The sequence below is a fragment of the Myzus persicae genome, unplaced genomic scaffold, assembly GCF_001856785.1.
Source record: "Myzus persicae strain clone G006 unplaced genomic scaffold, MPER_G0061.0, whole genome shotgun sequence".
NCBI classification, from domain to species: Eukaryota; Metazoa; Arthropoda; class Insecta; order Hemiptera; family Aphididae; genus Myzus; species Myzus persicae.
In genome coordinates, this window is record NW_019102947.1 from 275,066 (window position 1) to 302,026 (window position 26,961).

The window sequence follows — 26,961 nt, forward strand, 5'->3', positions numbered from 1 at the left end:
CACTCATGAGTATAATTTTCGTAATTATATTTTTTTATTAACCCGTATTAATAATCCATGAATTAATCGCTGATTCGTAAGACATCAGTAGCGTTTCTGATTTTGTCATCGCTTGAACCGAATTCTGAATATCTTTATTCTTTATAATATTATATACTTAGTCGTCAAGAAACCGCAATATCCTCATCTTATCCAGGGCCTTATGATACACTGCAGGTAAAAACTTAATAATGTATGATCTAAGCTTACTTAAGTTATGGAAATTGTTTTTCATAATGAAATCATGCGTATACCTAGCTATATTATTTTAAGGCGCAATAGGTAGAAAAGCTGTAAACAAAAATAAAGTACAAGTAGACAGTAGTAACTAGTAAATTGTAAATACTTGAGGTACCTATATATTTTTATCAGTAAACATATTTACATCTGAAGCAAATACTTTTGTTATGTGAAGAAAAAAATAAACATCATATTTCGTAAAATATCGTAACTATATATTCATAGTTTCATAACATATTAACATATAGGTATCCTATTATAGCTACATACCCCCCAAGGAGTTTGTTTTATATGCATTTGTAAAGCTTTTCCCAGAAAATAATTTTAATTTCGCCTACATGCAATAACCATTTAAGGGTTTTTGAATTCAACCTTCAGGATCTATAATATTGCAAATTGTAAAATATTTAGTTTTACGCTATTTAAACTAATACTAATCATACTTTGTTATATCGTTACAACCTATCATATATTATATAATATTAGTATTTGGTATTCTACAGATAACAAATTAATGATTTACATGATCAACATATTGTAATATTTTAATTATCTATCTGAGAATTGAGATAACAAAATACACAAAATAGTTATTATTGCACGAGATTTCTTAAAGTAATTTTACTATTGTAAAATATTTAACAATTAACTATCATAAATTTATAACATGTATATTTGCGCATGGTTAAGTAAAAAATAAAAATGATTACATATTTGTGGGTAATTTTTTGACAATGCCATATATTGCCTAAATAAAAAATAGACAATTTAAGGAATACCATAAAACATTTTTTTAGTTATGAAAAATACTGGATTGTACAATTTGATTTAAATTATTTAAGTACCATATTATGTAAGATAAGCCAATGGTTGCTTCATCTAGGCTCCCCTTTAATAAAACATTTTCTGGAAATATTTTTGTATACCTATAGTCGAGTGTAAAGATATAATTTAATATATAAAATATTTATTATTTTATTTATTATATGTGTTAAGGGTTTCATCCAGGGACGCATTTATAATTTTGTCTTGTGTAGTAGGGGGTAAGTATTTATCCAGAGGTCATTGACTCTAGGATTGGTAAAACCAGGAACGTCCTGTTGATTCCCGGGGCAGAGTAAAATTGCGGGGCCTAAAATGTCAATATGGTCATTGGTCAAGTGCCCTTTTATAATGGAATAAGGGCTCAAAGAGACTTGAAAAATTCAGCACCTTGTACCTACAAAGATACAACAATATAAATAAGTAAATAAATTTATAACACAACACATAATTTACTTAAACATAAAATAAGTAATTATATTGATAAAATAAGTCGATAAATATAGTAAAACAATGTTATAAAAATGTATTATAAATTAACCTTCCTTTTTAAATCAGCAATAATGTGGCAATAATATCGTTGTATTTTAGTTGGTCAGCAATTTGTTTCTATAGAATACCCATTGGGTATAGCAAAGTTGGTGTATTTTTCTTGGGACAGAAAGCTTTGAAGATAGTTAGTAATTTTTTTTTTATAATTTTCAGCTTTAAATTTTTTTATATTTTAGTAGCTATTACCTTTACCTTAATTATAATAATTATCCATCAATCTACTGTCCGATACTTATTTAGGGATAGGTTTTAGGTTACGCGGTGTATTATAACAACAAAAATGACTTTATAGGAAAAACACTAACACCTTATTTATAAGTCGAATTTTGATAATTTATTTTTATTTGAAAGATGAGAACATTTTTAGGCCGGTTCAAAGCCCGAATTTTCATTTTACTTAATATATAGTGTTAGAAAAATACTTCAATAGTTTTATTTTTGAAAACCTGGTTTTGATCCAACCATAAAATGTTCTCTTATTTTAAATTTAAAAAAATTAACGAAATGACTACAGGGTGCAAAAGTTTTTAATGTAAGACACGTTTTTGTACCAAAAATGCACCGACTCTGACGCCTTTAATCGTTAACACATTTAAAATTTGATTTAAATAAAAACATTGTTTATTCACCAACTTGACTTTTTATTGCATCCATCTATAATAGTGGGGCTTGTTCAACTATGGTGAGAACGTGGCGGGCTTCTCTAGCCCTGCCCTAGGGACGGCCCTGGCAGGCGCTCTTTGCATTCAAGTTGTCTTAAAATATTGAAAATATTATTACTATATTTTTTTGTGTTATCTACAATCTGCATTGTTTGCTGTAATAAGAATGTAGGCTGGAATAAGTTACAAATATGACATGATAATAAGATTTTTGTTATTTGACATCGCTGTCAATGTCACTGACTTTCAAAATATTAAAACTCTAACATAATAACCACAATTAAAGATATCTTAAATCATGACTACTACAGTCCCGTTTTTGTAATTTATAAAAATACCCATCCACTTCACACTATAAATACACCACTGGTGTCGTAAAAAACTCCAAAAAGTTTAATACACTAATAATATGTTGTTATCATTAACATTATAATATAGGTAATAGATAATACTATGTGTCTATGTATGCGAATTCATTGTTTCATTTTCAATAAGAATTTATTAAATTTAAAACACTTTATACCTACACGTTAATCGTTATTGATCATTAATAAGCAATAAGTATTTAAGTCTAGCACATGTAGGTATATCTGTCTGCAATATAGATAATCTGTTGTGATTTAACCATTTACAAATAGTATATTATAGTTGTATATTTAGACTATAGAGTAATACATAAACTATAATGTATGCTATATAGTATAATACTATAATAAAGTATCGTATATTCGTATATTGTATATAAAATATTAATGATTGTTTAATGATATCACGTAAATACACGTGGGTAGCTTTGTTGATGTATTGGCGTTTTGTGAAGATGCTAAATGCTAATTAATAATACATGTATAAATTAATACCTAATACATAACAATTACGATAATACTACTTTGTATATATTATGAAATTAGATACTGGATAGTTGCATGTAGTTTACAGACGTGTAATACTACTGAAATAGACAAATAGTAAATATATAACTTTGAAAAATATTATACGAATCTTACAATTTTAAAATTATTATGGTTTAGCAAGGAAATTGTTGGTTGTAGTTGTAGGTATAGAGGTATCTCTTAGTATCTTTTTTACACAACAAGGTTTTTATTTTTCTTATTGAAAAAAAGTTTTCTCGTATGTATTTCTATAAAATATTAACTGACTAGAAATCTTACACAATAATTGCTTTTAAATGTATACTTATAATACGTTGTTGGAATGCGCCCATTACTGCCATTAGGCACTTAATTTTATTATTTGAGTGTAAATGTGTAAAATTGCTTCAAAATAGACATCTAATATGAACTCTTTAAACTCCCTAGTCACTATACTCACTGCAGATTATATTATTTATTATTATGTCGCGAATAAAGATTTTAGAGGACAAACTTCAAACATTATGAAATACATTAAACATATGATATATTGTATATGTATTTTAAAATTATATAATAATATAATATTATTTTAAATATATGTACATATATATTGTTATTTTTTTAGTATGGTATTATGTTTTGTTCCCTTATTAATTACTATTATTTCCGTTGCACGTCTCAGTCATGTATAGAATATTATACATGGCATAATATAGATAATAATAATAATTGTCATTTGTTATTATTATGATATCATTATTATTATGTGCTTAATCGTCATTCGTCGTTTGTAGTAATGTCATGTCATTATACCGCGGCAATATAACGGTGTCCACGCCGTCCAAATAGTACAATATAATAAGATTAGGTATATACCTAATACTTATATTACAATTTCTTATATTGGCGTTGTAATGTTCAATTTAATATTATTATTACCTATTTACCTATATATGAGACGCGTCAAAACAATTTTGAATTCCACGTTTTTTCATTGTCTCCGTGACTCTGCCACATAAACGTACCTATAAATATATTGTACGAACAATGCACACGACTCTAAAGTGTACATCATACGTGCCGGGCACGTGTGTTGTGAAAAAAATTATTTAAAAACAACCGGTTACACATAGAGATAACTCGATTAGCGTGATTTTACTCGAGTGTGGATTTGTGCAGTAAAGCTGAGGCATGTACGGGATTAAAGCACTATATATTTATATTTTTTTATAATATTAGACGATCAAGCCCACGTCCAAGGATAACAAATTTTTACCGTGGAAATGACTGATATTATACTGTACCTACATTATACGTCAGGTGTACCTATAATGTTACGTATGATATATAATGCTGGAGACACGTACCTTTATGTATATTATATAACATTATTATATTTTTATGAATATGATTATAATTCGGAGGAATACCTACCTACCAGTAATTGGGGAAATGGTACAGTATTATTGTGATTTGTGTTGTATACTTGTATAGGTATCCTATATATAATTATTGGCATCTAATAAAGTCGTATATATACAAATTACCTATACATATTAATATATACAACTGTATCTGAACACAAACAAGTAACCACATAGATAGATATCGAGATTAATTTTTTGTATCAAATCGTTTTGTGATGCAATATTTATTTTTAATTGTTTAGTAATTAGTACTAATTACGTCACTTAAATTATTATATAGTATATCATGAATACACAAGTATTGCGAACTTTGACGTAATTGTTTCTTTTTACACAATGTAAATAAAAAAAATTGAATTTGAAGATATAGAGTCAAATGGATAAATAATAACGCATAATATGGAGACAGGAATAATATCCGTATATGTTTATCTATGATAGGTACCTATTTTTTCAATAAAAATTAGCAAAATGATTATGCGCTTCTGGGAAAAGCGATTACCTAACCCCTCAGTCCTCACCATACTTCCTAGTAACTTTTTTCCTATACCCACCTATCATTATAAAAATTAAAATGTTGTTCGAGCCTCGTGGCGAGGTACATCGTACATGTACTACTTACAACGTGCCAGATACACGATGTACACTTTACAATATGCTAACTATAGATACCCATAATATAATAGTTATACAAATCATGCGTTATATTATTTTATTCGTTAATTAATTTACACTTGGGCTAAATCGATTTCTAACACCTAGGCTCTATAGGTGGCTATATAGTAATAGTTGTAGTTGAGCTGACAATACAGAAACATGAAACACAAAATACCTAACCTATTGGCTACTGACGTAGTTACATAACACCCCAAGACGTAGCGTATATATTCTTATATATTTATATACAGTATGTCGTTCTGACTTTACGTTAGGGGGGAAGGGGGTCGAACCTTGTCGGGGTCCTAAAAATGTGGATAGCTTCGTTTTTTTTATTGACTTTGATCTGAGCGCACGACATGGGTGGAGATGTTCAAAGTTTGAATTTTTGTTACTAACTGACTAGTTTACTCACTCACTTATTTACTGATCATTAAAATTATAAGGTACTTCCCGTATAGGTAGAAGCACGACATTTTTCACAAAGGTAGGTCTTATAGTGTAATTAAAGGGAAACAATTGAATTTTCTCAAAAATATGCTGTTTTGGGAGGGTATAGTTCCAAATACATCAAGTGACATAATAACATTAATAACAACATTTTTAGCACCCCCCCCCCCTCGTATCACGAGAATATATTTGTGTATTAAGATTATTGACTAAAGAAAGTAGCAAGAGTAAGCAGTCTTGGTCGCAATGAGTTACTAGATATCACTACTTATGTTAGGCAGATTATTTTTTAGGAGGGGGTCTGGGACTTGGCCCATTTTTCACGGTTATGTTTTTGTCGAGGTTTTTGTTGGATTTTATATTTCATTTTTGTTGGATTTATATTACATTATTATACTATTTATTATTATTTTACAATAAATATAAATTTTAATACAACAAATTCGGCGCTGTTCTGTTGTGCATTCGTGCTTAGTGCGTATAAGTCTATTCAAGAGATTTTTCTCGAGTACAATATTGGTTCTTCAATAGTTTAATGGTTATACTTATATAACTTATAAGTATGGCCATAGCCAACATGTATCAATATAGTTCCAAGTCAAATTCGATTACATGTAACAACTAACAACTAACAACTAACAACGCAACGATGTGTAATGCGATATTGGGACGTTTATTAATTAATAATTATTAATTTAATTAAAAATATGAAAGAATACCTTAGATCACGTTGTTAGCCATTTTCCTTGTGTACGTGGTGTTGTATAAAATGTTGCATTTATAGGCATTCGTTCGGTTTAATTTGTACAATGACTCAAGCCATGGTTATTGCGATTAGATTTGATCGTCAATTTAGTTCTGAATACTGATAAACGGTTCAATTTTCGACGTTTAGCTACGAACCTTCGAACAATGTACTTACATTGTGCAAAAAAAGCATTTTAATTTTTAATTATACAAGACATTTAATACTTGCAGACATTTATAGATTGATATAGAATTAAAATTATCCATAAAAATATTAATAATTACAAATTTATTGCAATTCATATTTTATATGAAAAAGTTACATGTACAAAATCAGTATGATGATTACTGCATGTACACGGAACAGTTATTTTTATTATAATATCTATTAGCTATGAGTCGGTAATATCAGTTATATAATTTTCAAAATAACGAGTTTTGAACTTTTGCATATTGTTAGCAACATATTGCTTTAAAATAATATCATGAACTATTATAGGTACATATTACATAATTTATATTTGTGTGTATATTGTATCAGTGGCGTAACCAGGATTTTTTTTCGGGGGGGGGGGGGGGGCTGATCAATTTTTTACACAGCGGTGGTTTAGTTTTTGATCGAATACCATAGACCATTAAAATAATTTTTAAATTTTATTAACATTTCGGGGGGGGGGGCTGCAGCCCCCTCAGCCTCCCCCCTGGCTACGCCACTGTATTGTATGTGTATGTGTCTGCTCCTGCACCATTCAATACACATTTGAATACAATTTGTTTTTCGGATTTTGGACACTCATATCCAATACTCTAATACTCTAATGCAATTTATACCTAAATCATCAGAATTATAGTTTAACTTTCAACATAAAATATATCTGTTTTTTTACCCATATAAACCAATAGGTACCAATATTATGCTGCACTAATAATACACAAGGTTTAAAAAGCATACAAATAGCCTATTCGAGTGCTTTTTAAATATTATACTCTTTTATATGGATACAATATTTATTTGTTAGTATTACCTACATATTTTATCATTGCAGTTATGTTATTTTTATAAAACTAGTTTAAGTGCAATTGTTTAAATTAAATAAGCTACCTAGTAATATATTTGTATTTTATTACTTACTAATTTGTGAACATCGAGTTCAAAACTTAAGAATAATTAATTCCATAAATCCGTTGTTAAATATTACCTTTTTTTTAATTAGACATATCCTCGCTGCAGTATGTTGTATGTATATACTATTTTATTTTATAATTATATGGCTATATATTATATAGGTGTACTATTTGTCTATATATTATGCAGATTATTTAAACTATCACATTAAAACCTTAATTCCTAAATACCTAATTATAACCAACGAAACTAACTGGTTTGTTTACAATTACCCTTATAATTAAAAAAATTGAATAGTTACTCTTTTACTCTGTAGTTACTCACTACTCTACAGTTACTCACTGTATGAGAGTTACTATTTAGGAGTTTCCATAAATAATACTCCGAACACTGATATACTAATATACTAATATATCATTTATAAATATTGAACTTAAAATTACCTACATCTTAAGAGCTGATTTTTCTCCCATAAAATCCCTTTAATAAGCTGATTCAAAACATATACACCCGATGCCTAAATTAAATTATTTAAATATATTTTGACGACTGTGATGTAATTGGTCGCAATAAAAATACAAATTGAAAATAATATATACGTCAATGTTCCACGTCGAGATATGTCTTTGCTAATACTCCGGCATAATAAATGTCATAAAACAATAACAAGTATCTATAATATATACTAATAATAATTAGTAACATGTAGTATAATGTATATTGTATTATTTACTCAACAGCAAATTATTGCCGTACACCTAAGATTATAAAGCTATTATTTTTATTCGTAGATGAATTATATTTACGCGTAATTTTATTGATATTTATTCTAACCGGTATGCGTGTTTACGATCTGCAGCTTTAATATGCTTTATATTGTATTCTAGTTAAAAAAGCCTTGATTTCTTCGGTTTATGTAGAATGCCCGTACACATAGATGTTTAACTTGACGTATTACACATAATGCCTAAATATATAAACCGCAAGTTGGACTGTTAAAATGTTAAAATAAGAACTTATAGGATGAGATGTGACTATAAGGATCGAACAACAAGGATATTATGTTATTTTCATTTTTCATTATCATCAACTGAGTGCTTTCCGAGGCCGTTCACCTTATACATATTATGTACAATATCTGTAGACGGAAAGACCACAACATAAATTTATTTTTAAATGGACATTAAGCGTTGAATACCTTTTTTAACATTTTTATACCTTTTAAAAAAATATGTTGGTAATTTCTTTACCTATATTATTTCCTCGTTTTGGTATAAGTATGTATCAAAAATATCGTATTGCGCATTTTTATTTTAATCTTAAGACACTTGTTTAGTTATTAATCAGGACGGCTTATTATATCTCCTCCGTATAATAATATTGCCCAAATGAACAAAAAAACACACATATCGTACATGTGCACTTACCTATAATAATAATATAATATACATTGCCAAATTACGTCTTATAACGTATAAAACTACGTATATAGAACGTATTACTTACAAAATACGTAGGTAATTATATTTGCTATAGTACTTATGATGCCCGACGTCGTCGTTATAAATTCAAAGTCGAATTTCGCCTAAAATGTTTCTTTTAAATCAAATTTATTACAAAATAAATGGATAGGTACATAGTTATTTGTAAATAGTTTTTTGTAAATTATTTAGTGTATTCGTACTAATAACTAATATATTGAAAATTCAATTCAAAATGCCTATATAGGTTACAATAAGAATTAAAAGTAATAAAAGTAGACAAAATCTATTGATTCGAACTACAAACAATTAAACAGTTGTGTGTAAATCATCTTTTAAAATGTAGGTATTATAATATAATAACCTAATACGATGCTTATGAATCAAGCTTCATAACAATGCACGTAATACCTATTCCGTCTATATTTTGATAAAAACAGCTAAGCGAAGTATAATATTAAAGAATCAAAACAACCGCAAAGAAAACATGTAATTATACCTATCTATAAACGTAATAGTAATATTCATCCAAGTACTATAATAATAAGTAATATAAACCTCATAATAACAGACTAATGTATACTGGGCGTATAATGTATACTTATTGAAGTTAACGTAAATTTAGTTGAAACTTTAAAACGAAATGTACCTATGGAGTAGGTAGTATAGGTACCTATAATATGAGTTTCTATAGTACTGCATATATTTAAATAATATATAAGATTATATACTACAATTTATGAATTTATTATTACCTTAACATGCTTATTGTACGCGTAAATAAGATAATTTCTGCAAGTGAGTCACAATTGAGAAAGAAAACCACTATTTTACCCAACATTATTAGCGTCTTCATTATTTAGTAATAAGACTGTATATTATATATATAGGGCGGTTCACCAAGCATGCTCCCCCCTTTTTTTCTTCAATAATACAGTTATTCAAAATCTAATTTTTTGACATTTTTAAATATATTTGAAGAATATATTTTAAAATTCTTGATATTTTTTGCACGAATTAAAGAGTATCCTGTGTAAATACAAACTTTTGTTTTTCAAATGAGAACCCCTCCTCCCCCTTTTACTGTATAAATTATTTACTGGATCTTTTTCTGAAAATTTCGATTTATCTGAATCAAAATTTGCACCTATGACTTACGAATAGTTTTTGTGATAGTTTTAATGTTAGAGTGAATTGACCTATTATCAAACTAAATTGTAAGAATATTATCTGTTTTTTTCTTGATTTTAAGTTTTTAAATATGTGAAATATCACACTTTCATATCTTACATTAAAATTAAAATATCAAAACAACTAATGAAAAAAAAAATGCTTAGTTTTGCGGTTTTACCCTTAGGTCAATTCACTTTAATATTAATGCTAACAACACAAAATTGGAACTGCTGAACGTTAATTTTCAATGTTGTACGAAGATAGCACAATATGCCGGTATCTTTTTAACATTCAAACTATGTTAATGTATTTTATAGTTGATATCTATTATTTTTTTAAAGCTATTATTTACCTACGGGCTATGGTTCAATATATTTTCAACATTAATATTTATACATGCATTGTATCTGATTTGTTTTATAATCATTTCAACTAAAATTTTTAAAATATTTATACATTGGTAGATATTATTATGCAGTAATTTATCTTTAATTTTCTACTCACTATCAATATTTTAATGACAAATAATATCTAACAAATAAAATACTTGTTAGTTGTTGTGGTGTTTTATACATTTTAGGTCACGTAATATTTTCGGATTTGCATTGTTGATTGTTATAACATTTTATTAAATCCAAAGTTGACTGTAAATAATTAAAATGTTAATAAATAATAATAATGCTTTATAAAATGTGGAATTATTTTTAGAAACAAAATTTTCAATTATTATATAATATTGTATTGACATCAGCTAACTATGAAAAATGAAACAAGACATTTTTCATTGTAATTGCAAATTATAGTGGAACTATAACATAATAAATAATAGCTTATATTGAGTTATATAATTAATGTAAATTGATATTTTATATATAAGCACACATAATATCATAATATAGATATAGACTAAACCTTTATAGCCATATGCATAATATATTAATATAGTAGATATTATATGGCTATATACATAATACATTTTATTATTATATTATAAATTCTTCTAATTCGTTTTTTCTATAAAATGCATAAGACAATATAGTATAGAACCAACTATACAGTATACAGTAATATACTATCTATAGTAGTATACAAAAATTAATCTCATTCATTTATACTCAACTAATCAATAAAACACTTATGAAATATTGACCAACTCTAGTTAGCTGAGCGATAATAATTTGTTCCTGTTGGCAAGTATCTAATATCTTTTTAATTGACATAATCATAATATGATATGTTCATTGTTATTTGCTTAAAAGATTTTATTTTCCAATAAGTATACATGTAAGTATCTGAAATGTCAACGTCATATATATTGTCTAATACTCAGCAAATAAAATTATACACTTTAACTGCATTATATATTACAAAATACAGATAAAAATTATAAGTTAAAATTGTAATTTTTCTATAAACGATTAAGAAGGCCATTTCTGAACACCCTACATTAAAAAAAAAAAACACTTTCCTATTAAATTATAACCTAGTAATTATTAGTAGTATCTGTACATTAAATGTTAAAATAATCATGCCTAATATTATAATAAAGACGATTTTCTGACATACGAGTAATCGTATTGTACCTATAGGTACTAGCTAATAGCTGTACCTATTAGATGCCCCTATAAATTAAATTGATGTATCCACAATCCACATCTATGACATGTTGATAAATCACTGAATATGCATATAGAATATAAATTTAAGATACTAGCCATATTTTTACTATTTATAAGACTATACCACTATATTAGATATCAGATATATATATGGCATATGTCTATACGGTCAATGATATAACAGGTACTTATGAATAAAATATTAAAACAATAATAACTATAACTGTCAATATATATATATTGTACGATTCTTCTTTAGCGGTGTTGTTACCGTGCAAAAATACGTACTTGACACCGTCCTTACAAAAATCATCTCGCGTGAATACCTAATGTACCACTGGTTGTATACATATTATAAAAACAATTAATTAATGCATTAAGCGCACAAACATCGGACGAATATTAATAAATATTATTCGCAATGTTTTTATTTAAAAGCGAAGGATTTTGCGTTTCGAAATTTTAATGTCGTTAAATTATTAAAGACCCCATTATTTTCGCATTCACTACCGATCACGTCCGAGCAATAAAGCGATGTCGACTCTATGTCACAAAATTTGTTAAAATAAAGAAGTATTGTTTTGAATTCCCTATAATATATTATTATTTACTAACATTTTATCATAACTCTGCTACACTCAAAAACTTCACCACTTAAGATTTAAGTGTATTCGATTCAACTATATGTATGGTATATAGGCATACAAATTTATGATTTTTTAGTATAATTTCAAAAAAGTTATTTTTCTTGAAAATAGGATATAAATCAAAAATACTTTAAATAATAGGTACATGATATATTTTTACCTATATCGTATAGTTCAACGTTCTCAGGAATTTAAACTTTATTTATCGATATCATTTACCCAATTCTTATCTCAACGGAGAACTATAGTGTCGTATACTCGTATATTAACGAAGAGTTTATTCACTTTTTGTCGTCTATGAATAATATAAAATGTTATTACTTAGACACTTAGTAAAATGAACTCTTGTCGAAAACCAAAATTATAAATTACATAGAAGTATCAGATTTGTTTCAGTTAATTATTGTTTTGGTTTACTTCGTATATTATTTTTTGCTTTGATTGATGTTTATAGTATTATGATTTAATCGTTTCATTTATTGTATTCCGTTAACTGTTTCAATCGGTTTTTGTCTTAAAAGAACTATAACGAGTTAAGCCCCGCTTGTAAATTTGTGATAATAATGTAGTTACCTACTTATCGTATATGTACGTACGTCATGAAGACGTAAAACACATTTTCATACAGCTATATTATAGTATTATACTATACAGGAAACTTTTTCTTTTAAACAAGTTGTTTTAAATAAATAAAAAGGTGAGTCTTATAACTTCGTATCATACACGATGTAATCGATTTATTAATCAAATTCTGCATACTATGCCATAAATATTTAGGGTTCTAGAGATATGAGTTAATTACTACCTACGTCCAGTCATCTTAAGCCTTAATGCTCCATAGAGCCTAGAGTCTAGACGCCTAACCTATTAAGAACCAATTAGTAACAAATATCCGTTATAGACTATAATAACGAACAAATTGATTGATAGTTTAATTTGTATGAAATTAATGAAAATAAATATAAAACGTATATGCCTTAACTACTACAGAATCCTTTTAATAATTTCATCTTGATTTTTTTTATTGAAATGTCAACAGAAAAAACTATTTATTTTGACGAAAACTAAAATTTGACGATTAAAATATTATATATGGTTATGGTTTTATACAATTATTATGAATGATAATAAAATAAAATTTTGCACAGAATATAGATATAGGTACAACACCAAAACTGTACATGGATAATAATAAATTAAGGCTACTTTGGCAAGAAGTGTAGGTATTTAAAACTGTGGATATGAGTGAAATTTATTTAGCATGAAGTATTAGAAACATATAGAGATACAAATATAAACTTAAGTTATGTTGACAATATAAATTTGATTTTAATTTTTTAAATGTATAGTCATCACTCACCATAATATAATGTTACAAAATGATACCAGATGCAATTATTACAAGTGGGTAGGTATATTAATTACTAACATTATAGTGATTTTTTGAAAAAAATTAATTCAACTATAAGATTATTTTTACGAGAAGTTGAAATAATGACGTCTATTGCATTTTGATGCTTATAGTACTGAAGTCTAATAAATGCATAAAGCACCATAAAAAGGTTAATGTAATATTTTTTTTATAGAGTAATAACTTATAAGTATTGATAAGAAAACATTTTTTCAGACAATACAAGGTGAGGTTTTATATGTTTACATTAGCAAACTTCAATTTCTAATATTGTTCTAATTAATATTGTATAGGTATCTAATATTGTACCAAATTACACTGTATTAAAGAATTTAATAAAATGCATATAATATATTATTATACTTATAGAAAAATAATATCATACTTTTTATACTTATATTATATCTGTATAACATGTTTATTATATGTATACCTACATTGGGTTATGTTCACTGCAGAAACTTGTCAATAAACGGACGATTGACAATAGGAATAGATTTTTCAGTCTAAAGTCCTTATATGTACTGCATTGTTAATATTCAGCAGTATTCTTAAAATGATTTATGCCGCAATTGTTCAAAAATTGTTCACAATCCTGGAACTAATCGTAATGATAAACATGCCGTTCAAATGTCACGTTTTCTGTCAAAACATTCGCTTTTACACCGATGGGTTTACTCGAAATTGTATAATATAATATAATATAATATAGGATTTCGAAAAGATTCTAATGAGATCGATAGTATCTCTATGTACCGGCGAAAAAAATACATTGCGTGTTGAAGTCTTGAACGGGTTTTTTTTTATATACCTATGTACCTATCTCCTATAGGTTAAATTCCCGCGGCAAAGAGAACTTATTATTGTGTATAACATATATTATGTAGGTATAGATACACGTAGCGGGGTGCAGGGCACGCCAAGGCCGGTTCAATCATTTTGATGTGTTTTGTGTACATGCACATATCATTTTTTTAAATATTTTTGAACAACAAGAAGTAGCAACAATAATAAAAATCGTATATAGTACATTATAGTACCACAATCGATTTTTATGCGATTTTGATGAATGTCGTATTTTATAGGTACCTATATATATTGTAAAATACATAATAATATATAGGTACTTCATATAATTATGTTATAAACTACGGGTCACTGTGCGATACGTATCTACCTGGTTTCAATTCAATGCTGGTTGAAAAAAAATCAAACTACGACGAAATCGCGTGTCCGTGAGGTATATATTGACTAACGGCGCCTCGAAGATATCGAAAATACTATTTGGTCTCGGAAGGGCATCGTTTACCAACCATAGAATAGGCTTATTGTAGTATGTGTTGTAGTGTAGTATGATAAATATGGCTTGATAAACAAGTTATATGGAGTATCAGTTTTCGATGATGACAATAATGACGATGATGATGGTAGTGATATTTCGTCGCAATGAAATGCCATAAAACTATTAAAACTCTGGAAACGGCCGCGCTTCCTGATTCCGGATCGCGGGGCAGGCCTACGAGGCAAGCGCAGGAGGACGAGTAGTTTTACGAGGAAGGTTAGGCCTCCGCGCGTACAGGATATCTTGTCGAATCCGCAACAATAAAATAACAACCAGATTACGGGGAAGCGAGAAAGAAAATACGTTGACGGCGACGGCCGATATTATACGCGCGCATGCAATATATATTAGGTCGGGGCATGGCAGACTAGTCAGTTAGTTCTGTGTTGACTGCGGTTCGAGAAGGTTGACAGTTTTCATTTTGGCTCGCCCGAAATTGGTAGACTACTACACGAAGAGGTTTTGGATTTCTGATTTCTATTCGATTCGATCAAGGCGACTGCACGAGATCCGATCGAGAGAACGTTTTGAGCCTAAACCGACAACAGCTACCCTTTTCCCCGACCGAATACGATATATACGACGATATAGCAACCCGTTTTCGAATCGCAACGTACCAAGCGCATTATTTATCAGGTATTATAATTTGATTTCACAAAAAACATAGATAATATTAGCAATTATATCATACAAGTACTACTATTCGTTTGAAACGTTTAATGGTTGGTTTCCTTGTTGATATATGTATTATAATAAACGAATTACACATCGGGTTTGTTGTCAACCCGTTTCTACGGTGAAGTTAACCGTACGCCCATAGTATAAATACATACGTAATGCATCACTATTATTATACCCATATAGTACCAAACCAAGTATAATAACAATAATATTACAAAGACTCTCCTATTGTTTTCCATTCATTCGTATGGTAATCAACAATTTTATAGTTTTCGATGGGTTTAGACCCGCCGAAGTATAGTTAATTAAATATGATCGCAAACTATTATTCCAACTATTCCTATGTTTCTTGGTGATAAATACCTATGGCCCATAGGTAATAAAATAAACTCGGCGATTGTGTACGTTATGCAACGACGATTATACAATTATCTTAGCCGTGCCGGTACTTTTGAGTTAATATCAATAACACTTTTCTGTCTGAGCACCGAGCACTTCGAGGACTCTTCAATAAACAAATTACATATAAGGAAGTCCGTTTACAATTAAAATTCACATTATTATATATTTATTATTTATATATTCTATATCTATATTACTATACTTGCCACTTGGTGCCTCAACACACGTATATGCTTCAACCCATACGATATCAAATTATTAATTAATACCAGAAGTGTGTACCTATATTGTTCAAATAAAATGTTCATGTCAATAAATTATTACCTACCTATATATAAGAGTGATTTGATTGTTTTCTTCTTATGAACGAATTAAGACACGTAGCCTTTAAAATCTCACCAATATTTTTCTTTAATTAACAATTGAAATGTAACTTCATTTTGTTTCTCTTTAGTTTCAAAGCCCACGTCATGTGGAAAGCTTTGATAAAATATGTTTAAATAATTATTCCCACCTCATTCAAATATTTAAATCGACAAAATCATTATTTTATAATTGAATACAAATATAATGAGTTATTTTATAGTATAATAGGTATAATCATAATTAATGTAAAACCTAAATATTATGTTTAATGTATAGGAGGTACCTACCTACTAATTAATACAACAAGAACAGTAATACAATATTTAATATCTAGATAGACATAAGTTCATTGCACAGAAATGATTCAAGATATTTGAATTATACTGTAATCAAAACAATACAATTTTCACGTTAATATCAATGACAATACAAATAGCATATAGTACATTTTTTAATAAGTTTTTAATATTAATATTCATCAGGAGGTTTATTATATAATAAGATGATTTTATGTTTTAAATAAAAGGTGATTTGTTCTTAAATTTTAATTTTTCTTAAAAAAAACATGTATATATATATATTCACATTAACGCAACACGTACGTTGTATACTATTAAATTGAATACATGTTTAAATCAATTGTTCTAAAAATCCTTTACAAAGACTTTGAATAGGAGAAGAGTATTAATTTACTCGTCCGTGATGGGTACCTATATATATATATTATACAGTCATCTTGTAAACTTCATGTAATGAGACGTATAAAAAAACTGCAAAATTAATTAACTGACTACTGGCTAATATGTAAAAAAGAGTATGATTAAATAGAATATATTTTTTTTTAGTACTTTTGTGTGGTAAAATTCATCAAAATACTACAGTATAAGCGCGTATACTTTTAACCCAACTGTTTTCGGTTTGTATACTAAGATAAAATGTTCATAATTTGAACTTACATGTAAATCTGATAATTTTTTAATCTTTAAAAATCATTAAAATATGTTAATATACTGACTGAGAGCAAAGAGCAAATCATTTGTACTTTCTATATGGGCGTATTTCTGGTGTAGATCATAATAAGTAAGAAGAATCCTAATAAGAAATTATAATGGGTTATTAGGATAGTAGTAAACAGTATTTTGTGTGTACGTGAAAATTGGGTCTTAAGTAAGAGTTTAAGTCAATAAAAGTAATACCTAAACAATGTTATCAACTTCAGTGAAGAATTGGTTCGATGATTTAAATTTGTTTTATTTTAAAAATCCGTGATTTTTATGTATAGATTCACTGTAATCGAAACAATACAATTTCCACGTTAACACAAATGGAACAAAGTACATTTTATAATAAGGGTGTTAATGTTAAATATTAATATTCATCAGGAAGTGTATTATGTAATTAGTTATTTCCCACCTGTCATACCATAAGGTGATTTTGTATTTTGAATAAAAGAAACCCGATACTCATTAGACTGCAACAAAACGTTTATTTCATCTGTTTATGTACAATAAGTATACTGCATAACGTTGCAGTACCCAGATGTATAGATATTTAAAAAAATATAATTCGGTAGTATTATTTTACTTCAAGGATTACTGGTTTCAACTATTTTAATTTATTAGCAAACGATACAGAACAATCATTAAGCGGCCATATTTAGACCATTAGATCATTCACGGCGACATAGTATACCTGTACAACATAATAATTCCCGCGATAGAACTTGACCCTCGTTGAAACGTTGAACATTCACCGTGATCGATCCACAGGTTCATTGATATCGAGTTCTGTAAAGATATACGATGATTTCTTGGTTTTTCATGCAAGTACAATATATACGACACATTGCGAAAATAAGTAGTTTGATATTTACATGAAAATCGTATTACTAATTGCTGTTGACACGGGAATTCAAATAATTCAAACGCAAATCGTATACAATATAGGTATTATTATTTATACCCATAATACCTACTGAATAATATAATATTGCATTTTATCCGAACACAGTTTTTGCAAGCAGCTTAAACAGAAATGAAATCCTTTGGTCTCGGCTAAATGAATAATTGCACATCTATTACCTTACCGGGAGTACGTTTGACATCCATATGGGACACATACTGCACATTTTCCACTACTTGCAGCGTATTTTGTACCAATTATTCAATGGAAAGTTGTTTAGACGTTACCATTTCTTCATAGGTACACAGTAGCAGATACCTTACACGAGTATTATTTATTTATTTATTGCGCGGTGGTTATTTTTTTCCCTACAGATTATCAAAAAAAATGTTATTGTTAATAGAATTTAAAAATATTTTGCGCTTATACTGCACCTGTCGTTAAAATGTTTCTCTCTCTGTAAACAATCAACGCCATTTACACACAATGCGCATGTAAAATAAAATCTCGGGGTTTTTTTTTCAACATCGATTGCTTATTACAAAGACGACATCCTTGGCTGTGTTAACTGCAATGGGTCGATGACTGATACGATATGCCGAAATACATAATTATTATCTCCTATTCCTCGATATAATAAGCACATATTATAATATTTAATATTTATTTTGCATCGCAAGTCTTTTGCCTATATTATAACTAATTAGCAATTACAATTTTTCTCTAGAAGATGGCTATCTACAAACATTTCCGTTTGGTTTTACCACATTTGAATTCCGTCATTGTGGTTTCACGTCTAAATAGACACCTATTTCAATAGTCCATTGAATAATCACACTAAATATTATGAAAAAACTAATAGTACCTAATAACAAACTGATAATGACATAGGTATAGAAAATAATTTAATAACACTAAGTAGGTATACTTTTTGGTATCCAAAATCCCAAACATGAATCGAAACAAAAATGTTGAAATACTTTTTTATTTATCATACACAATTATTATAAATAAATATATTATACAATTATTTTATAATATTGCTGGAATTATATTTTGAATAGTTAAAGCTGAAAGATTTTTTTCGGTTTTAATTATGTCCTCAATCGCCCGATTAATTTGTCATGATTTAAAAATGCTCATAATTGTGCTCGAAACCTCAAAATAAGTACATTTTAATCATAATTATTTTAAAGTTTAATTAGGATAAAGTGTTTCATTAAAGCCAGAAATGATTAAACTATTTGGAGCATTTGTTCGTTCAAGGACGTTTCGGCGTTCATTATTTCCTCAATTAATTATGATATTAAAACCTACAATCAAAATTATAAATATCTACTCAAACGTGAGTTATATTATTTAATTTTCAATATAATTGTTTTATACCATGGTACAACCAATATAAAAGTAGTTACTCCATATAAAAAAAAATATTTATCCATTTAGACGGTTATGAATATAATGGTTTACTAAGATATTATTAATATTCTTTATAAATTACCTTCCGCCCTTCCATATGCAATAGCCGATAGTGATAGTAGAAATAATATAATGTAATATTTCGATTGTAAAATAAAACGATAAACAAATTGGATTTTCTTTTTTTTTTTATTAAATTTTTATTTTATTGTTTTAGAATTATTTCGATCGACAAGAACAGTTGATAACCCTTACCATAAAAATATTATCACTATAATACACAGTTACTTATGGATTATAGTAAATAATTTAAAGCATAGATTAAAATGATTATTTATTTTTATCATTCTATATATTTTTAACTCACAGAGGTCATTTAATTTAAATATTTATCACATATATTACATTGTTTATTAGATGTTTTGAATTTGTGCCATTAGGTAATTTATGTATGAATTTAGATGATGATGTAATCATTTTCAAATAAAATGTAGGTACAATTGAGAAAATGTATTACAATTTCATTAATATATTAATTTATGTAGCAAATATATATTTATGTATATTTATAAATCAAAATTATAATTTTTACACAGGAATAACGTCGAAAATTAGTTTTTTTTACATTACATATTTTGTCAATAGCATAAAAATTGAACAACAAATTTCAAAATGTTTGATCTTGATTTAAGAATTAAAATAAAAAGTACTTATTTACATACCATACATATTTACACTAAAAATGCAATGATTTTTTAGGAAATGTAATAATACCAAAATCAGTAATGAATTTTTGAGTTAAAAATTGAATTACCTAGAAAATATTGCGCATAAAATAATTCAAGTACTTAGGTACCTATTTCAAATTCTAAATAATTAAATACATGTAGATGATGTTAATATTGTAATTCTTTTTAACTCACGCAAATAATACAGCTAACTGTAGAAACACTAATCTATAACCAATCATAATAAAATTGCGTGTTATCCCACATTTAGCACGCGTTAAAAACGCTAAGATTATTAATTGATCACCATTTGTGAATTAATAAAAATAACAATCTAAGTTTTTAAGTGTTTTGACACCTCTATGAGACAGATAAGTTTTCATTTACGATTTATTGATCCATTGAGTATAATAAAAAACTGCACTTGAAATTTACAATAATTGCATTACCTACTTAAAGATAATAATATTAAAAATATAAGTCAATAGAATGGAGATTAATTTATGATAATATATACGATTATTATGCAAAAAGAGTATTAGAAAGAATTACAGTTTTTAATCTAAACTAGTGTCTTAAGCCATACGGCATACGTCGTTTTTAAATTTTTTATGGATATAAACAATTGGTTCGAAAATTATTACTTTATAACGACAACCAATACTATAAATGCCATCAGTTAGTAATGTACTTTACTTTTTAAATTTGAGTTATTTATCGTTTTATTACATTTATTTTCAATAGTTAATACTTAATAGTCTAAAAAAAGTGTATGCTATTTTTTTAAAGGTAATTAGTTAATAATAAGATTCAAGTAATATTTTTTATTTAAGTAAGAGTATGATTATCACAGGCTTATTAGTTGAAGTAAATTGAATTCATAATAGGTATTTCATAAATGAAGACTGTAGAAAAATCCAACTATGTCAAGATTACCTGTTATTATTTAAATATATTTTACAATTAAATAAAGCAGGTATACTTTATTCGATTTTAGTACTTAAATGAAATTAAAATATATATTTTTTCAAGGAAACGTTTTAAATTATTATGTATAATTTAATACATTTTATTTTTTAATGAATTTAATTCTTTTGAAATTACAACTTAAAAATATATTAGGAGGTGATATAGTTATTGTAAGTTTTAAATTGAAAAAAAAATCAAATAAGTACCTGTTATGTTTTTAAAGTCTCACAATATTGTGTAACATTAGATTTTCTAAACTTGGGTTTTAATGGAATGTTGGTATGTTACAATTTAAATTATGCAGTAATAAATTAACACTTTAAGGACCATTATTATTAATCGTGCAAGTACCTGATGTATGAGATGATTGTGTACTTCTGTCAGAATAAATAATATTACCTGTATGTGAACCTACGCCGTAATATTTATTTAATAACCTTATTTCTATTTTTCATTTTTTTATTTTTTAAATCACCCAGTGTTGTCATTAATAATGATTTTCCGCATTCATAAACACAATAATTACGATCGGCTATGCGGTTCGTTAAATTTGTCAAAAATAATATTTAAACTAACATAATAAAGAATTATTTCCTGATGATTATGTTCTTTCTAATATTTTAACATTAAAAAATAAAAATTATAAATTTGTCTTGTCTCGTAGATACACCCTTTTACAATGGCATTGAGTCTCTTTAACACACATTTTTCCTCGTTACCAAATATGTTGTTTATTTATATTTTTTCAAAGACATCGATAAAATTATATGTCATGTATATGCAGAGGTACTTATTTGAAAACTTGTTTGGAAATTAAACCTATATATAAATCTTATTAAAATGTAAACATACTGTACTTAAACTTTGACCTAAGAAGCTAATACTCCTTTCGTATCATAATATTGTATTATGTTCACATAATAGTATAACAAAAATTATGAAATCAATCTCGCCATATACCTGTATGGCTGTACCCATTTTATGAGTATAATAAATAATCCTTTTGAATAATTCAAAACTTACTTAAATAGAACAACATAACTTATGATGTGAACTATATCATAAAGTAATAAATTTATTTTCAATCGAAAATAATATTATATAGCACGAGGACTAAACACCGTAAAATACATTTAAAAAAAAATAAATAAAAAAAATTGTCTATTCTTTAGTTTTTGTTTTGGCATTACAACAATCTTATTGAATTACGACGTTTTAAACGACCTTCAAAATAAATCCAACCGTTTTTTATATGTTATACGCCAAGATACTGTTGAGTTAATACATTAAACACATTATTCAAATATTTCCACGCACAGTTGATATATCGGACATTTCTTTACGATTTTCACATTCGCATATTATACACTCAACCCGCGCTATGTTCGTAAAATAATTAATGTAGTATAAACGTTTTTAACTGTTCTTTATCCACGAGTATTTAAAATAATATTTTTTATTGATATGGTTTACAAAAATTCTTATTTTACAAAATTGTTTTTGAATGCACTTACATTCTTAAAATCATATACAAGTTGTTAATACGATATTTCATTATACAATTAAATCATGCAGACAAGACAGTATAACTTTTTTATATTTTTCACTTAAAAAATCTAAGGGATGTAAATTCACATTTAGTGGACATATCAAAAGCTTATAAAATAATAATAAATATGAGTGTGATGTTCTCGTTGTGAAATTTTGCAAAAAAAATTCTAAGTATCGTATACCATTTTAAAAATTAACTATTTTAATTTGTTATGAAAAAATTATTTTTTATTATTACGTTTTACATGATTAACAATAGGTATAAACATATGAACATAAAGTATTGCTATTTCATTAAAAAATATCTGCATGTAGTTATATATTTATATTTGTATATATTTACTGACGTTTTTTTTCATAAGCTCGTCATGTAGTGTACAGTATGATCATAAGCATAACAATAAAGAGATTCACAACGATAAAGCATAATAATCGGCACATAACGAATCTTTATGAGTTCATGACCAAAATAGCAAAATATAGTTACTATCGTGTTACTGATCGTGTACTGTACTACAACTGTGTAGGTACTGCATTTAGCGACAAGGCATCATAGCTCAATGGGCTCAATGGCATGGCGAAGTTGAAATTTTTTAGAGGCATGACTAAAATACTCACCTACCCACCCACCTAAAACCTGACAGATAAATTTATTGTTATATTTTTAATTACATGACGTGGAAAATACTAGTTACTAAATTAATATCCGCTAACCATTACCCAACCACCTTCCGTCCCATTGAAAACTCAGGGATCGCCGTCACTCGATTACCCATTTTGCCATGCAATTGGCTAGACTTAACTCGTGTATGGTATGAAAATGTAAAGTACAATTTTTTAATAATAATAACTGCATAACAAATTGATTTGCCTGTAAACTAGGATTATTTAATCCAATTGTCTGGTTAAAATTTTAGATATCTAAGAATAAAAATAAATATTGTTCAATTTTATGATTCCGATTACTTAACTACATAGTGTTTGTTTTTATTCTGTTGCAGAAATATTATTTTCAAAGTGCCAAATAAGTCTCTTTAAAAATGACTACAGAAAAAATCGCTATGACCCAGCGTGCTATGGCTGAAGAACAACAAGCACGAATTGGAAATCAAAAATGGACTCAATACTTAGCTGCTTTTATTGGTAATTTACTAATTTATATGAAAGAAATCTGTCTGTAAATCAATTGAATGCGTTGTTTAATGTACCTATACTTAATACAGCGACAATTGGTGGGTTCATCGCGGGCACAGCCTTAGGATGGACAGCTCCAGCTGGTCCAATGATGGAAAGCAATCAGTATTCATTCGTTATATCAAACGAGAGTCTCGCATGGATTGGAGCCTGTATGCCACTGGGTGCCATGATTGGGTGTCCGGTTACAGGTGGCCTAGTCGACAGATTGGGACGTAAAAATATGATGTTAATGTTGTGCGTACCAACACTTGTTGGTTGGGCAATGATAATTTGGGCAGAATCTGTAAGTACAAATAACTTTATGGAAACATCCGTTTTTAGCAAGGATGTTATTTTAAAAAGTATTATTCTTCAAGGTGGCATGGATCTGTGCCGGCAGACTTCTGACTGGATTCGCCAGTGGTGCATTATCTATTATTGTACCTCTGTACACTTCTGAAATAGCCGAAAAAGAAATTCGTGGTACTTTGGGTACATATTTCCAGTTACAAGTCACCGGTGGAATTTTATTCACATATGTAGTTGGATCTTATGTAAGTTCATAATATATTATAAAATATTGGAATATTTTTTGGAATATTCGATATGTAACGATTAATAACATGTATATTCTTATTTTTTGCAGTTCAATGTATTTGGTCTGACTGTTATTTGTGCTATCATTCCAATCGCGTACTTGGCTCTGATGATTTTAATTCCAGAAAGTCCAATCTTCCATCTCATGAAAGGAAACGTCGAAAAAGCCCGTTTGTCCCTAAGATACTTCCGCGGACCTTATGGCACAGTTGACCAAGAATTGTCTATAATGCAAGACTCGTTAGCGAAGGTATATATTAATTGTATATTATAATGAAGTTGCAACTGAACCGTAAATGATAAATTGCAGACTGAAAGAGAAAGAGTTCCGTTAATGGAAGCATTCCAAACCACACCAGCCAAACGCGGTTTGTTTATCGGTCTCGGAGTTATGCTTTTGCAACAATTCTCTGGATGCAACGCTGTCATATTCTACGCTACGTTTATCTTTAAAGTAAAATATACAATACTTCTTTGAATATTAAATTAATTAGTTATTTATTAACCTGAGTGTTGTTTATAGGAAGCCGGCAGCGCAATGGAACCAAATACGTCCACAATCATCGTTGGTCTCATGTCGGTAATTGCCACCTATGTTTCTACACTGATCGTTGACAGATTAGGAAGGAAAATCCTTCTTTTGTGCTCAATTATCGTCATGGCAATTTGTACGTTGCTAATTGGTGCCTTCTTCTACCTGAAAGCTAACGAATACGATGTATCATCAATTGGATTAATTCCACTTACGTCCATGTGTGTGTTCATAATCCTGTTCTCTCTTGGTTTTGGTCCCATCCCATGGATGTTGATTGGTGAAATCTTCCCGGCACAAATCAAAGGTAAATTATTGTTTTAAACTAATTTCATCACGTGATGGATATTATTTTCTTATATTTGATTTAAAATATTTAGGTACCGCTTGCTCCGTCGCCTGTCTGGCCAACTGGTTCTTCGCTTTCATTGTCACGAAATTCTTTTCGTCGTTGGTATCTGCCATTCATATATACAATACATTCTGGTTATTCACATTGTTCTCCGTAATGGGTACGTTCTTCGTGATTTGCATCGTCCCCGAGACTAAAGGCAAGACGATGGATGAAATCCAAGAAATGCTCGGCGGGGGCAGTGATCTCACACCACCAACACATGCCAATGCTTCCATCGACAGCAAAGGAAAATACTAAATTAGACCTTACTAAAGGATTAGAAAAAAGTTCCATCTCTACCTTCCGGATTAGTATTAAACATGATCGTTTTATTGAATCAATAATATGAATCATTCATTTATACAAACGAATTGATAAATGCATCTGTTGAAGGGTGCTATCTGTTTATAGACAGTTATTTATTGCATAATCATTAGTGTAATCATTATCGAATATAGTTGCAGGAAGGCAGACTTGTAAACATTATCTCTTTCTTACAGCATAATATGACTTATGGCTGTGATGTATACTTTTACACTTAGACAACGAGAAACATTTTTAACTAGGGAATTATTTATATTGACAGCTATAGACATCATACCTATACCTATATTTATCAATTTTTGTATCATCGTATCATTATATTTTATTTATGAACATACTTAACCATTTCATTGTTATAAAACTGATCAATTATATTGATTTCGGATTTATGTTTTTTTTATGTTTTCTTTTAAGTGTAAATTTGCCTCAAACATAGTTGAACCTCTGTTGTATTGAACAACTTGGAAGTTGACTTGTTTTGGCGATTTGAATCTGTGATACTTTGGAATAACTATAGCTATTTTATATTATGCTAAATGTGTGTAACCAAACGAATGAGTGTCCAATGCAATATTAGTTAATAAGTACCTACTTATTTAATTTTTTTTAAGTTTTTAATTTATTATATTATTGTACTATGTTGTACCTAC

General features: G+C 28.1%; 1 protein-coding gene across 3 annotated transcripts; it reads left to right on the forward strand.

The window, feature by feature from the left end:
* The first annotated feature begins 68 nt into the window (after window positions 1-68).
* On the forward strand, window positions 69-26,700 carry LOC111033470 (facilitated trehalose transporter Tret1-like). Of its 3 annotated transcripts, none has more exons than XM_022314215.1 (8): window positions 69-216; window positions 24,290-24,431; window positions 24,512-24,768; window positions 24,842-25,018; window positions 25,111-25,311; window positions 25,372-25,515; window positions 25,585-25,900; window positions 25,974-26,245. In XM_022314215.1, the coding sequence occupies exons 2-8, from the start codon at window positions 24,329-24,331 to the stop codon at window positions 26,243-26,245; spliced, it is 1,470 nt and encodes a 489-aa protein (XP_022169907.1). In that variant the 5' UTR covers window positions 69-216; window positions 24,290-24,328. The 3 variants fall into 3 exon arrangements, with proteins under 3 accessions (XP_022169907.1, XP_022169906.1, XP_022169908.1); XM_022314214.1 differs by lacking the exon at window positions 69-216 and adding an exon at window positions 15,630-15,906 and having other exon boundaries at window positions 25,974-26,700; XM_022314216.1 differs by lacking the exon at window positions 69-216 and adding an exon at window positions 21,535-21,557.
* The last annotated feature ends 261 nt before the right edge of the window (window positions 26,701-26,961 follow it).